This window comes from Rhinopithecus roxellana, chromosome 8 (assembly GCF_007565055.1).
Source record: "Rhinopithecus roxellana isolate Shanxi Qingling chromosome 8, ASM756505v1, whole genome shotgun sequence".
NCBI lineage: Eukaryota > Metazoa > Chordata > Mammalia > Primates > Cercopithecidae > Rhinopithecus > Rhinopithecus roxellana.
Window position 1 is genome coordinate 88,321,054 of NC_044556.1, and position 15,717 is coordinate 88,336,770.

At 35.6% G+C, this 15,717-nt stretch overlaps 1 protein-coding gene across 2 annotated transcripts in view; it reads left to right on the forward strand.

The window, feature by feature from the left end:
• Positions 1-15,717, forward strand: part of DNAH14 (dynein axonemal heavy chain 14) — a 575,377-nt gene that overhangs the window by 217,321 nt on the left and 342,339 nt on the right. Inside the window, exons 30-35 of one of the 2 annotated variants that reach the window (XM_030936505.1) lie at positions 305-358; positions 2,095-2,240; positions 7,037-7,105; positions 7,740-7,926; positions 8,803-8,879; positions 14,016-14,187. In XM_030936505.1, the coding sequence (XP_030792365.1) occupies positions 305-358; positions 2,095-2,240; positions 7,037-7,105; positions 7,740-7,926; positions 8,803-8,879; positions 14,016-14,187 (705 nt within the window). The remainder of the gene's footprint in view (positions 1-304; positions 359-2,094; positions 2,241-7,036; positions 7,106-7,739; positions 7,927-8,802; positions 8,880-14,015; positions 14,188-15,717) is intronic. The other variant, XM_030936506.1, reaches the window with a different exon arrangement.

Consider the following 15,717-nt stretch of genomic DNA (forward strand, 5'->3'; position numbering starts at 1 on the left):
AGTAGTTACTGATGAAAGCAGAGGATATAGTTTGTAACCTAGAATTTTTTCATAGTTTTTTATTCATAGATTTATGTAAAAACATGACCTTAATGCTCTATAAACTAATCAACTGAACTGTAACAGTATATCTACATTTATACTATTATATTGAGTTTTGTGAATCTCTAAATTTGATTTTTAATTCATCTCCATCTTGCAAAAGTTTTCTCAAAAACATAGACATTTTATTACTCTCGCAGTTTTAACATTAGTATTTTGTGTCATAATTCAAGAAAGATATTAAAATATTTTTGTTTCCCAGTCCTTAGGCAAACATTGTGTGGTCTTCAACTGTTTTGAGGATCTGGATTATAAGGTAAAGCTTAAACATATGTGTCAGGAAGAAATATTGTACACATAAAACATAAAACAATTCATTGAAGAATAAAAGAACAAGAAAAATATTTATCTGAGGCAAACATGAGGTATTAACAGAACTTTAAATGCTATTATTTCTTTTAAACTAATGGACTAGAAACCTAGAATATAATAGAAATTTAAAACATTATATACGTTGCTTTTATTCAGGTGAACTACTCCTTAAGACAGTGGTTTTCAAACTTTTCAACAGTTGGATTCTTTTCAATAAAAAAATCTTACGTGGAACATGAATATATAAAACTATTAAGAGTACTGCTTTATTAACATTTATTTTAAGTCCTAACCCCATACATTTATTTACTGAAAAGGTAATAATTAAGACAAGATTATGATTAACACAAATATTTGAGAGTTTATATAGATGATGATTACAAGTTCATGTCAGTCTTGTTTTGTTTGCACATTATCTGACATATCTCATAACATTATGAAATATGTCTCTTACAAATCTACTCAAAGTTTCAAAATACTGCAATTTGTTTTGCATGTTAAGTTCAAACATTATACATTTTATTGCTGTCATTTTGTCTGTGTTCAAAGCACGTTACCTCTGAGATCCTGCATTTCCAATTTGTGCTCATTTAGTACATTAAAAATATCAACATAAATAAGCTGATCAATTATTATTTTTAAGGTACTTACCAAATAGACTCTTGCCTCCTTCCTGGAAACCAGCAGTGGGGCCTATGAGGGCTCCACATGAGTGAGGCCAAAAAGCCTGCTAATTAAGATAAATAATATTTAATGCAATATTTTAAAAGTCAAAATTAATGCCCCCAAAGGTCCCATGAACAAAATACCAAAATTTTAAATTAAGACAAGATCTGATTCCTGCTGCTCAGTGGAAGGAACCATCTTCTATATCCTTCTCGGTATGAGGCTCTCTCTTACTCGTTCCCATTCCCACTTCCTTTCCTCTTTGCCATACCTAGCAATAGATTTCAGGCATCCCTCAACTTGCATTCAGCCCACAGAAGTTAGACCTGTTAATATTTTTGTTTGTTTTGTTGCTTTGTTTTAGTTGCTAACATTTACAAACCAATAGATTTCAATCCCAGACTTTCAGCCTCTCACAGAGCACTGGGTGCACCTGGCCAGCCTGGGCCTGCACTCTGGCAAGTGGCAGAAGCCCAGCAGCAGCTGCGTGGTTTAGCTGGGCCTGCTGCAGTCTTGCCTTATCTGGGCCTGTGGTTCAGTCTTTTGCATTGTCCACCAGCTGCCTGCCACTAAGCCATAAAGCATCTTTGCCTGATCCAGAAAAGGCAGCCCCAGATTCACACACTTTATGCCCATCTGCCAGAAAGTTGTTCTGAAGACTCTGCCTCAGGGTGCAGCTCTTTGAGGGAAATGGCTGTCCAGGGAGGGGTCTGGTGCATCTCTGTACAATCCGTAAGAAGCTGTAGCCCTGTCTTCACGGTCCCTGTGAGGATCAGAGTTTGCTCTGCTGAGTGTTTGGGCTTTTAGAAGGGAAAGACAGAGTAGTTGACTTGTCTAGCATCTAAGCAGCTGCTGCTTTCAACCCTATAAAAATGCCTAGAAGGGGGAAACGCAAAAGGCCTTTGCTTGGTTTGGGTAGCATGGGGAGAACATGTACAAATTAACATCCCAGTAAATTTTCTCACCATTATAATAATTTTACTAATCAATCTTTTTTTTTTTTTTTTTTTAAAGATAGTGAGAAAATTCTTCTTTGGACTAGTTCAGTCAGGAGCTTGGAGTTGTTTCGATGAATTCAATCTAATTGATTTGGAAGTTCTCTCTGTCATTGCCTCACAGATCCTAACAATTAAGGCTGCAAAAGACAACTATTCTGCCAGGTACTTGTTGAATGTGTTTAAGCCTTTTGAATTGAAATCTGATGCACACTTACTGTTTAGTTAATTATTGTTAAATATTTTTCCCCAATAAGTATTTAGGTCTTTCAGGTGTGTGTGTGTGTGTGTGTGTTTTAAAGCACACATCAAAAGGAATGGCAGTTGTCTTGAATGTTTCCATTACTTGGCAAATAATGTGAATATATTTATAACTCTAATTTTCAGGCCAGCTTAGAGGTATCCAAATTCTTGCCCAAGCTTTGGAACAGTCTCCTGAGCTACCAGGACACTGATGCAAATATATTTTAATTATTTTTTCAGCTTAAATTCTCATATTATCTTTTTATCTTAGAATATTGCATTTGAAGAACCCAAACAAATGCTGCTTTTTTTTATTTCCACATTTTTAAAACCTTTATTTTAAGTTCAGGGCCACATGTGCAGATTTATTATATAGGTAAACTGGTATCACGGGGATTTGTTATACAGATTATTTCATCAGCCAGGTATGAACTAGTACCCACTAGTAAAGTTTTCAGATTGTCTCCCTCCTCCCACCTTCCACCCTCCAGTAGGCCCCAGTATCAGTTGTTCCTCACTGTAAGCCCATGTGTTCTCATCACTTAGCTCCCACAAACAAGTGAGAACATGAGGTATTTGGTTTTCTACTTCTGCATTAATTTGCTTTGGATAGTGGCCTCCAGTTCCATCCATGTTCCTGCAAAGGACATGATCTCATTCTTTCTTATGGCTGCATAGTATTCCATGATATATGTATCACATTTTCTTTATCCAGTCTACCATGGATGGGCATTTGTGTTGAATCCATGTCTTTGCTATTGTGAATAATGCTGCAATGAACATACGCCAGCATGTGTCATTATGATGGAACAATTTGTATTCCTTTGGGTATATAGCCAGTAATGGGATTGCTGGGTCAAATGGTAGTTCTGTTTTTAGGTCTTTGAGGAATCGCCCCACTGCCTCTCACAATAATTGAACTAATTTATACTCCCACCAACAGTGTATAAGTGTTCCTTTTTCTCCACAACTTTGCGAGCACCTGTTATTTTTTGATAGCCATTCTGACTGGTGTGAGATGGTGTCTCATTGTGGTTTTGGTTTGCTTTTCTCTAATGAGCAGTGACATAGAGCTTTTTTTTTTTTTTTTTTTTTTTTTCAGACGGAGTCTCACTCTGTTGCCCAGGCTGGAGTGCAATGGCACAATCTCAACTCACTGCAGCCTCCGCCTCCCGGGTTCAAGCAATCCTCCTGCCTTAGCCTCCTGAGTAGCTGGGATTATAGGCATGCGCCACCATGCCTGGCTAATTTTTGTATTTTTAGTAGAGATGGGGTTTCACCACATTGGTCAGGCTGGTCTCAAACTCCTGACGTTGTGATCCACCCTCCTTGGCCTCCCAAAGTGCTGGGATTACAGGCGTGAACCACTGCGCCCAGCCTGAGCTTTCTTTTCGTATGTTTGTTGCCTGCATATATGTCTTCTTTTGAAGTCTCCCTTCATGTCCTTTGCCCACTTTTTAATAGAGTTGTTTGTTTTTTGCTTATAAGTTTGTTAAAGTTGCTTTTAGATTCTAGATATTAGGCCTTTGTCAGATGCATAATTTGCAAAAATTTTCTTCCATTCTACGGGTTGTCTGTTTACTCTGTTGATAGTTTCTTTTGCTTTGCAGAAGCTCCTTAGTTTAACTAGATCCCATTTGTCAATCTTTGCTTTTGTTGCAGTTGCTTTTGTCAATTGAAAGAGTTCATCATGAAATCTTTGCCTGTTCCTATGTCCAAAATGGTACTGCCTAGGTTGTCTTCCAGGGTTTTTATAGTTTTGGGTTTTACATTTAAGTCTTTAATCCATCTTGAGTTGATTTTTGTATATGGTGAAAGGAAGGGGCCCAGTTTCAATCTTCTGCATCATTTGTTGAATAGGGAGTCTTTTCTCCATTGCTTTTGTCATGTTTGTCAAAGATCAGATGGTTGTATGTGTGCAGCCTTATTTTGGGGCTCTCGATTCTGTTCCATTGGTCTATGTGCCTGTTTTTTGTACCAGTACCATGCTGTTTTGGTAACTGTAGCCTTGTAATATAGTTTGAAGTTGGGTAATGTGATGCTTCCAGCCTTATTCTTTTTGGTTAGGATTGCCTTGGCTTTTCAGACTCATTTTGGTTTCATATGAATTGTAAAATAGTTTTTTCTAATTCTGTGAATTAAAATGTCATTGGTAGTTTGATAGGAATAGCATTGAATCTATAAATTACACCGGACAGTATGGTCATTTTAGCAATATTGATTCTTCCTGTCCATAAGAATGGAATGTTTTCCCATTTTCCATTTGATCAGTGTTTTGTAGTTTTCCTTGGAAGAGATCTTTCACCTCCCTGGTTAGCTGTATTCCTAGGTATTTTATTGTTTTTGTGGCAACAGTGAATGAGATTGTGTTCCTGATTTGGCTCTTGGCATGGCTGTTGTTGGTGTGTGGGAATGCTAGTGATTTTTGTGCATTGATTTTGTATCCTGAGACCTCACTGAAAGAAGCTTTTGGGCCACGACGATGGGTTTTTCTAGATACAGAATCATGGCATCTGCAAAAAGGGATAGTTTGACTTCCTCTCTTCCTATTTGGATGCCCTTTCTTTCTCTTGCCTGATTGCTCTGGCCAGGACTTCCAAGACTATGTTGAATAGGAGTGGTGAGAGAGGGCATACTTGTCTTGTGTCAGTTTTCGAGGGAAATGCTTCCAGTTTTTGCCCATTCAGTATGGTGTTGGCTGTGAGTTTGTCATAAATGACTCATTATTGTTGTTGGCTGTGAGTTTGTCATAAATGACTCATTATTTTGAGGTATGTTCCTTCAATACCTAGTTTATTGAGAGTTTTTAACATGAAGGATGTTGAATTATATCAAAAGCCTTTTCTGCATCTATTGAGATTATCATGTGTTTTTTTTTTGTCTTTAGTTTTGTTTATGTAATGAATATATTTATTGATTTGCATATATTGAACCAACCTTGCACCCCAGGCATAAAGCTTAGTTAATAGTGGTGGATAAGCTTTTTGATATGCTGCTGGATTCGATTTGCCAGTATTTTGTTGAAGATTCTTTCATTGATGTTCATGAAGGATATTGGCCTGAAGTTTTTTGTTGTTATTTTGTCTTTGCCAGGTTTTAGTGTTAGGGTGATGCTGTTCCCATAGAATGAGTTACAGAGGAGTCCCTCCTCAATTTTTTAGAATATTTTCAGTAGGAATGGTACCAGTCAGCTCTTCTTTGTATATCTGATAGAATTTGGCTGTGAATGTGTTCGGTCCTGGCCTTTTTTTGGTTGGTAGGCTATTTATTACTGATTACATTTTGGAGTCCGTTATTGGTCTGTTCAGGGCTTCAACTTCTTTCTGTTCAGCCTTGGGAGAGTATGTATGTTTAGGAATTTATCCATTTCTTCCAGATTTTCTAGTTTGTGTGCCTAGAGGTGTTCATAATATTACCTGATGGTTATAGGTATTTGTTTCCATATACATTTTATTTTTTTAAGGCAGACGTCTCACTCTGTTGCCCAAGCTGGAGTCCAGTGGCATGATCTCAGCTTACTGCAACCTCTGCCTCCCAGGTTCAAACAATTCTTATGCTGGTATTACAGGTGGCACCACCACGCCCGGCTAATTTTTGTATTTTAGTAGAGGTGGGGTTTTACCATGTTGGCCAGGCTGGTCTTGAACTCTTGACCTCAGTGTGATCTGCCCGCCTCAGCCTCCCGAAGTGCTGGAATTACAGGCATGAGCCACCATGCCCAGCGAGATAAAAAGCAAAGTGGGTATACTGGCCACACACCTGAAGAGCCCTCTTGTCTTATTACTCTGAATTAATGTGCTTTTATTGAAAAGCTCTGTAATAACAGTATTTATTAGTAATGCTAACGTTCAGTAATAAAAGCAAAAATTTTTTCTCTTTAGGTAATTTTAGTACTCATACGATTTATGGACATATAAAATTGTATTATAATCTAATATTTTTAATACAAGCTAATGGATACTAACTTGTGGCTGTCCTCTCATGGATTTTGTTCAAACTGTTAAAGCTAGTATTATAGGACTCATAAATCTGTGGATATAGTTGCGGGGGGGCAGTCACAGTAACATTTCACAGACTCTTTGCTACACCTAAGCCTCTACAAAGTTTTCCCCATTTATGTCCAGTGAGTTCCCCTATGTTTTGTCCCAATTGTTTTCCTGTTTTGACCACCCTCTTTGGTATCAGCTGTCCAAGAAATCACTATAGGATTTCTCCTATTGTCTCTACCACTGGTGCTGATTGTAGGACACTGATGTTCGTGCCAAGCATTCTATCTCATAGTGGTCCCAGAGTTTTTAAACAGGCTAGGGACACTTGGGAGACAGGCTGTGTTCCATGCTGAAGCAGGATGTCTGTGTTGTGCCCCATTCTGTGTTCTACTATATCTTCCAGGCAGAGCTCTTTTCTTCCCTAAGAGTTTCCCCAGGTTCCTTTTACTATGTAAGTCAACTCATTCAGCTAGGTATTTTCCAGCCTCAGGTCCCAGAAACATCTTTGGACGTGATCAAATACATCTGAATCCCAGCAGGGGTGACAACTTTGGCTCAGCATGAGCCTCCTATTTCTTCTTTTTTCTCTCACCATTGTTTTTTCCAGTGTGCTCTGTTTGCATTTAAATGTAACACAGCCTTAATAAAGTTTCCAAACTCACTTATAGTTTTAACATACTTTGGACTAGAGAAAACAGTGCTAGTGATGAATACTATAATGTCTTTTAGGTTTGTACTGGAAGGAAAAGAAATTCGCATCAATATGTCTTGTGCAGTATTTATCACCATGAATCCCAGGTGAGTATCAGTGAATATAGTGGGAACAGACACAGACAAAAATCATTTTCTTAAGTCTTATCTACAGATGGAGTTGCTTGACATTTGCATCTGTCCATGCATCTGCCTCCATCATCCTCTGAACACTTCCATTCCCCACACCATGTATGAACAGCTGCACTCTGCACCTGTTCATATGGATAAGGATAATCTCACATTCATTAAGCTGCTGATGAAGACGTATTTTTACTTCATGAATACCCAGAGAGAAAGGAAAAAGGGTCAGCAGTTTTTCACAAAGAGGACACAGGCAGAAAAACATCTGATGAGAGTGGCAGGAGGAATAAGACAATAGTGGTTGCAGGGAGTGGAGGTTGGGCAGATTCAGTAAATATCTGATTGAATGCTGTAATAGTCCAGAGAATCAGAGGGAACTAATATGAGGTAAATTGTGGGAGGAGGAACAGGAAGAAAATATGATAAACCAGGAAGCTCTGTAAGATGAAAGTTACAATGAAAACTATCTTATAAACTAATTTTCAGATAAAGGTCACATAGAACACCAATATGATTATTTTGGGGAAAAGTATGTGATTCCTTATTTGAAAAATTGAAAAGTGGTGTTTTTATTGTTTGTTTTTCTTTTCCTTTTCAGATACAAAGGTGGAGTAGAGCTCCCAGATAACTTAAAATCTCTGTTTCGCCCAGTGGCAATGATGGTGCCCCATTATCAAATGATTGCTGAAATAATATTATTTTCATTTGGTTTCAAATCTGCAAAGTCACTCTCTGGAAAGTTAACTAACCTTTATGAATTAGCACGCAAACAACTCTCACAACAGGTAAATAGCTACTTTTCTCAAAATATTTAGAAGTGATTATATAAAAATAACTTTAAGTAATACTTTTCTGGTATTGGTCCAGGGATGACCTGGGACTATACCAAAGAATGGAGCTAGAATTCCTATCAACACATCAAAATAATGGAACTAGAATTTCCGTCAACATGTAAAGTCCATGTATGAGCTTCGTGTAAGGCAAACTGTAAAATCATTCAAGATTCTAAGTCTTTCCTCCAAGATCTGGAAAGAGTGATTGAGCATTTGTTATTTTTAAATTACGGACTACTTTTTTCCATACAAGGAAGTTAATAGCTAGAGCAATTATTCTCAAACTTTATTGTATACCAGAATCATTTGGAGGATTAGTTAAAACACAAAATGCTGGGCCTTACTCCCGAGTTTCTAATTCTGTACATCTGGTGTGGGGTTCGAGAATTTGTGTTTCAGACAAGTTCTAAACTGTTACTGATGCTGCTGATCTAGGTTCTACACTTTGACAATTATTGTTCTAGCATATGCCAGAGTATTTGTTGCTAATGCAAAATGGTTTGGACAGCTAACCACATTTTCTCCAAAAGTCCTCCTCTTTTAATTTTCTTTCAATTTATCTCATTCTAGTTCAGAGAAAACTTAATTCAGATACTGATATTTCTTAACACCTTTAATATTTGTTAGTCTTTAAGAGTGAGACTTTAGGAGCATCACTCTGGGAGATAAATGAGAGCATTAGCAGTATAACCAAGGGTTTTTTGGATTCATATCACTGTTTCCCTGCATAGCATAGATTACCTGTAATTTATCTATATACTGTATGCGTTTGTTTTCACATTTTTTCTTTAGAAACTTTAATAATTCAAATATTTTAATGTTTGATAGGATCATTATAATTTTGGCTTGAGATCTCTGAAGATAGTTTTAATAATGGCTGGAACGAAGAAACGGGAGTTTAAATGGTCAGTTGAATCTTGAATTTTTAGGTCAAAGGGCAGTTGTATATTGCTGGGAAAATAGTTTGTAGAATTACAGGTGATGATGCCAAGTTAAAACAGGGAGTCCCCTAGACTGTCATAGTAAAGTAAGGCAGAGATTATTTAAGAATATGAAAGAAGAGTAAGAAAAAATGCACAAAATCAGAGTACTTTTTCCCAATAGAGAACCTATTCTTTAAAAAAAAAAAAAAGTGTTTTACATAATAAAAGATACAATGGAACAAAAGACCTTATTTAGAAGAACAATAACTCAAAGAGAAATGTAAAGCCTATATGAATATACCTATGTGAAAAATGTGTAAAACTCAAATGAGGAAAACTTTAAAACAGGATTGAAAGAAATGAAAATGTATTTAAATGAAATAATATACCACATTAATAAAATCATAACATCTTAAAGGACTTAACATCATAATGATTTAAATACTCTAAACATTAATTTACAAATGGAAATGCAATCTCAGTAAAATATTAAAAGGATATTTAGTTTGTTAATTTGCTTGTTTTTAGGCAAGCAGGTCCTAAAGTTCACATGGAAAAATGAGACTAGCTAGAAAAATATTAAAAAGCAAGAGCAATGAAGGGAAGATATCCCAGATATCCCTTTATGTATTAAGACATATAACAAAGCTTCAATAATTAAAACACTGTGGTACTGGCTCATGAGTAGAAAAGCAAACCATTGGAACAGTATAGAAAGTCCAAAAATAGAACTATATGCTTTGGGCATTTATTATATCATAAATCCATGGGGAAGAATAGACTTTTTAATGAATGCTTTTGGGAAAACTAAACAGCCATCAGGATAAAGATCAAGTTGGAACCATTGTCCACATCATTTACTAGGATTAACTCTAAAAGGATAAAATAATTTAAATGTAAAAAATTTAAATGTATTTGAAGAACAAATGTCCTTTGTTCTTGGAGTATGGAAGATCTTTAAAACTAAGACTCTAAATCTAGAATCCACAACAGAAAAGATTTATAAATGGTCAAAAGTATGTTTTTTGAAGTCAAAAGACAATTGATAAACTAGTGAAAAAATTGTAACTCATATTACACATAGCTTATCCTCTTAATATATAAAGATTTTCTAAACATTTGGGGAAAAAATCAATAGGAAAATGGGCAAAGGACATCAACAGATAGTTCTTGGAAAAAGAAATATAAAAGTGCCTTAAGTATATGAAAGTACGCTCAACCCCACTCATAATGAAAGAATGCAAATTAAAATGACACTGAAATTCTGTTTTTCACTTAACAGATGGGCAAAAATATAAAGTTGGGCAAAACCTTGGTGAAACTATAGGGAAGCAGACATGCTTTTTCCTTTCTGGGTAGAAAGGGACAAGATATACCTTTTCATATTGGTATGATTGGGGCTATATTCTTGTACTGCCTATTTAAAATGAAATAAAAAGATAAATATGTTGCAAAAGGATATATCAACTTGTTAACTGTTTCCCTTTTAAAACATAATAATATGGATTGCTTACAGATACATACACATGTAATAAAAAAAGAGAGCAAAAGATAGGGGATAAAGCTGTAATAATTTATTTCTTAAAAATAAAAGAACTGAGTCATATATTGCAAAATGGCCTGTATCATATTGATGGCATGTAAATAGGTGTCTGTTGTTAAATGTTTTATGATTTTTTAATAAAGATAAATAGCACTCATATATGAAACTCAAGTATAGCTCCCTGATGTCCTCAAGTCCTCTGGATTTTATAGTCCTATAGTCACCTAGTTCTTTACATAAGTATTCCAGTGAAAGTAGTACTGCTCTCCATTCAAAGCACTTGATTGCCTTCAAATGAAAGAAAATCTAAAGTTCTCATGGGCACCCTTCAATTAGAGTTTCCATTTCCAGTATACAGGAAACTGTCTCCTACCACTGAAAGCAGCTCCCTTCTCTCTCTAGTCTGTGCTGCCCTAAATGTGACAGCTCCATTTCTTTGATTCCTTTAAAGCACCACAGAAGCCATGTGATTGTATGAAGATGACTATATTTTAAGAGGGTTGATGAATTTTTTGTTATCAGAGTAAAGCACAGTGAACAACCAAAAAATTAATATTAGACAATTTTGCTTTTTAAAAGTTTCTTCGCCCTTCTTGACACCAAAATAATAAGTATTGTTCTTACCTGTTTCCTCTTCCCTTCCCTGTCCCTTCCTTTCCTTCTGTCCCACCCTATTCTTCCTAAGGCCTCTGACCATATTTCTTAGCCACCCAAGAATACTACAAATTTGTCTCATTTCCCTAGCATAGTAATTCATCCCTCCCTTTTATTTCTACTTTTTCTTTCTAGATCATGTTGGAAGAACTTAATGTTAATTCTCAAATATACTTTCAGGGTGTTTAAATTAAAACAGAAAGCAGTGTATTAATATCCTTGGGCTGCCTTATAAAATTATGACAAAATTGTGTCTTAAAATAACAGAAAAGTATTTCCTCACAGGACCTGTGGCCAGAAGTCTGACATCCAGGTTGTGGGTAGGGCTGCTTTCTCTCCAGAGACTCTTGGGCAGATTCCATTTCTTGCCTCCTCCAGCTTCTGGTGGTTGCCTGCATTTCCTGGCTTATGACCACAGCACTCTAATCTGTTATTGTTCCTTCAAATTACAGGAAACCTAACGTTTTCAAATAGTCACTAAAGTTATATAACCTTAGCTCTAGTTACTTGGACACAGTGACTCAAAGGTAAACACATCGTCACATCACCGACTCCTCTGTGTGTCCCTGCATCTCTTTGTCTCTTATTAGGATACATGTGATTTTATTTACATCTGGATACTCTAGGATAAACTCCTCTTAAAATTCTCAATCACCTCTTTTGCCATATTAAATAATATTCAGATTCTGGGGATTAAAAAGTGAATGTGCCTTTGTAGGGGGCATTTTTTTTCTTTTAAGGGAAAGAAGCAGTTTTCTCCCTCTTTCCTTTAAAATAATTTTCCAAATCTTTTTGTTTAGAAAACAAACTAATTATACAACAGCTTAAGTCCAAGACCCTTGTGGTAGGAAAGATTTTCTTGGTAACATCTAGAGAATTAACATCTCTTCAAGTATACACTTAAAAGATTTATGGTCCTTACCACAATATTGGGCCACAAAATGGGTCTCAACTAATTCCAAAAAAGTGGTATCATGAAGACAATCATAATGGGTACAACAAGGTTACATTAGGTATCTTATTCTTAAATTTTAGTTAGATGTTGACATTAAAACTTTCATTATTTATTCTTAAGCTATGACACATAGACCCATTGGTAATTTTGCATGCCATTTCCAAAATTACTCTTTTTTGTAATATTTTAATGAGGTGTTACCTTTGTAATAGCATATTGTAACAATATTATAATATTTTATTTAAGCTATTTTCTCTCCATATGTATATTTAACACTTGCCCTACTACCAGACATATTGGTCTTCCCTGATTTTTTTCATTTTCCTTTAAGATAAAGCAAGATCTGTCTTGAAAACAAATATTAAAAGGCCATTGTCATTCCCTAGGACCCAGCAATAAAGTCTGGAACCCTTTTCCATTCTGATGTGGCCCCCTCCCTTTGACTTCAAGTGGACTTTTGCCCTCTCTTTGCCAAAATACATTCAGAAGAAAGGCTCAGCGAGGTATTCTCAGGGAAATGTAAATGACTAAAGTCAATTCCAACCCAATATAACTCTCCCATTGTAATAATGGAGTGGTTATAGGAATACAATGAGTACAAAATTACAGATAGGAGGAATGTTTTCAGTTCTATTGCAGTGTAAGGTGACTATATGTAGTTAACAGTATTATATATTTCAAAATAACCTGAAAAGAAGATTTTGAATGTTCTCACAAAGAAATGATAAACGTTTGGACACCTTTGCAGGGAAGTTTTCTTCCTTTCTATCTCTAATATAGTATCATAGCATGTATAGTTATTTTTCTTCTGATTACATGTTTATACAATATATACTGAAGTGTTTAGTATGTGAAATATTGTTATTATAGAGTAACATATGTAGTATAACTTATATCAGTAAGCTTTTGTTAAGATTAACAGAAAACTCAATTTGGCTTAAATAGTAGAGGGAACTGTTGTTTTTATCCCATCAGAAAATCCAGAGATGGAGCAGGGTATGATCACTTTGACTAAGGTTTCAGTTTAATTTGTCTGAGATATTCTCAGTACTGCAGTCCTCTATACACTGGCTTGCTTTCAGGCTGGCTTCGTTTTTGGTGGCATGACACCTTCTAATAATAACTGGGCTGTCCATATTACTGAACTAAAGGCCTGAATTTTACTCTGAGTGGACTCGTCACTTGTCTACCCTTGAGTCACTGTGTCCAAGTGACTGCGATACACTGATTGACTAGAGCTGAGGTTATGTTACTTTAGTGAATATTTGTTATGCCATATACTTGATTTTCCAAACTCTCTTGTAACTTTGGCTTTGACATACAACCTTGGCAAGTCAGACACAGCTGCATTAGAATCTGAACCTGAAGCTAGTGAAAAAAGAAATAGATACACACAGAGTCCATTCTGCTGAGGGTGACAGCAGTGGCAGTAGCTATAGCCATTTACCAGAAATAGCAGAGGCAGTGAACAGTTCTAGTGCCAGCATCAGTCATGTGTTGGTATGACAGTCACCGCTATCGGGATCCATTGATGATGACAGACATGTTTTCATAAGGCCAGTTCTGTAGATGATTTTGGCCATTGTTCCCAGCTGGATAGCTTGCAAGCCTAGTTCTGGCCCTCCTAGAGATTTTTAAATAGATCAGTGTGTTATTTTTTTATTTTACATTAGCCTAAATTCATTTCTGTTATTTGCAACTAAAAACCCTTGCTGATACAGTACCTTTCCCTGATTCGGTGTCTGGAGATTGATGTTGCTCTTATTGTTCTAGACCAGTCAGAGCCTATTTCTGGAGCTGGGGATCTTATTAATTCCACCCAAACCATATGGCTGCTATCCAGTGAGAGAGAGGAGGGAAGGACATTGGAATAGCCACCCCTAAAAAAGTATGTTAGTGGTCTTTAATGTCTGCAAAGCAGACTCGCTAATTTGTTCTCTATGTTTGTTTTCTTCTACCATTAAAGTGATACCAGTGACAGTCTTTCTGAAGCAGATGAAACCTTGATTGTTATCGAGGCTATAAGAGAAGCTAGTTTGCCAAAATGTCCTTCTGAAGATGTCCCACTTTTTGAAAATATTATAGGAGATATTTTTCCAGAAGTGACAGTTTTAAAAGTAAATCAACTTGCCTTGGAGGTAAAAAGACCTTTGAAAATCATCACCTCTTATTTGGATGTGGAATATCAATTAAGAAACTAGATGTGGATTAAAAATATTACAGTTCTTCCTAAATTCTGTATTCATGTGGTAGTTGAGGGGATAAAAACACTTGGAGATATATAGTGCCCCTTGGGGAAAAAAAGAGCTTTCAGTATATTATGTCCTAATGGAAATAAGAATGAACCATGTACCTTTAGACAAGGATGATCATTATATATTTTGTTTCTCAATTTTTTCATCTTTTGAAATGAGGATAATAGTTTCTGTTCTTCCCACTTTGAAAGAGTGCCTAGAGAATCAAATTAGATCAGCGTTATGAAAAAACTTAAATTGTAAATATTCTGTAATTATTAAAATTACATATTATAATGATAAAGCCCTTTGTTGTTTCTTTTATGTCTATAGCCTCACAGTCATTGCCTTAGTCTAGGTAAGAACTCAGTGTCTCTTGTTAATATTTTTACATAGCTTCCTGCCACACCCTGCATTCCAACATTTTCCCATATGGCCACCAGAGTTGTTTTCCTAAAATATACATTTGATCACGTTAGCAAAGCAACTGTTGGATTAATGTTGCCTGCAGTACAAAATTGAAATTAAGTATTTTGGCATATAATGCCCTTCACAATCTGCTGGACCAGGTTGTTTTTTCAGTCTATCCTGTTCTTCCTTCCTCCGTCTCTTCCTTTCTTCCCTGTTCTTTCTACCTTGAGCTTCTGTTCTCTGACTTTTCCAGGATTTTATCAGGTCTCAGGCCATTAAACATGTTGATTCCTTTCCCTGAAACCCAACCTGTCTTCAAAAAAAATTTTAAAAATTTATTTAGAAAACAAACCACTTCATAATTATTTGTTCTTTAAATATAACTAATAGGGCATGTACATAACTTTATACACAACAAGCACAGAATTCATATTATTTCTGAGCACACATGAAAAACTTACACACACAGAAAGACCATTCATTAGGTGATGTAGGAAAGTTTGGAAGACTCCCTTGAAAACCATCTGGACCAGGAGTTATGAGAGGAAAGCTCTTTCATGGTTCTAATCTGTAAAATTAAATCTAAAATTTATGAATTCAAAATTTATGTCTCTTCTAGTGTCAATTTTGTTAGATAAGACAGATACTCCCATTTCATTCAAGTTTTAAAATATAAATATAGAGTTGAACAAACCACTATCTTAAGATTCTTTCAGTTTCATGTTTCTGAGATTATTTGCTCAATCATTTCTTATTTTCCTAATTTGTGTTTTCTTCCTTGATTACATCATCTAACAGTTTATCTGATATATTATTTTTTCTCAAAAAACTAGCCTTCTTTCTATTCATTTAATATATCTTTTTCTGTTCCCAAACTCTTTGGTATCTGTTTTAAACTTTTAAGATATCCTTATTCTTCTGGGTTTTGTGTTTTTATTGTTTCCAGCTTTTTTAGTAAGAAGTCTAATTCATTTGTTTTCTTCTTCTTTTTACTAATATAAGCTTATAAGATTTTCAAATTCC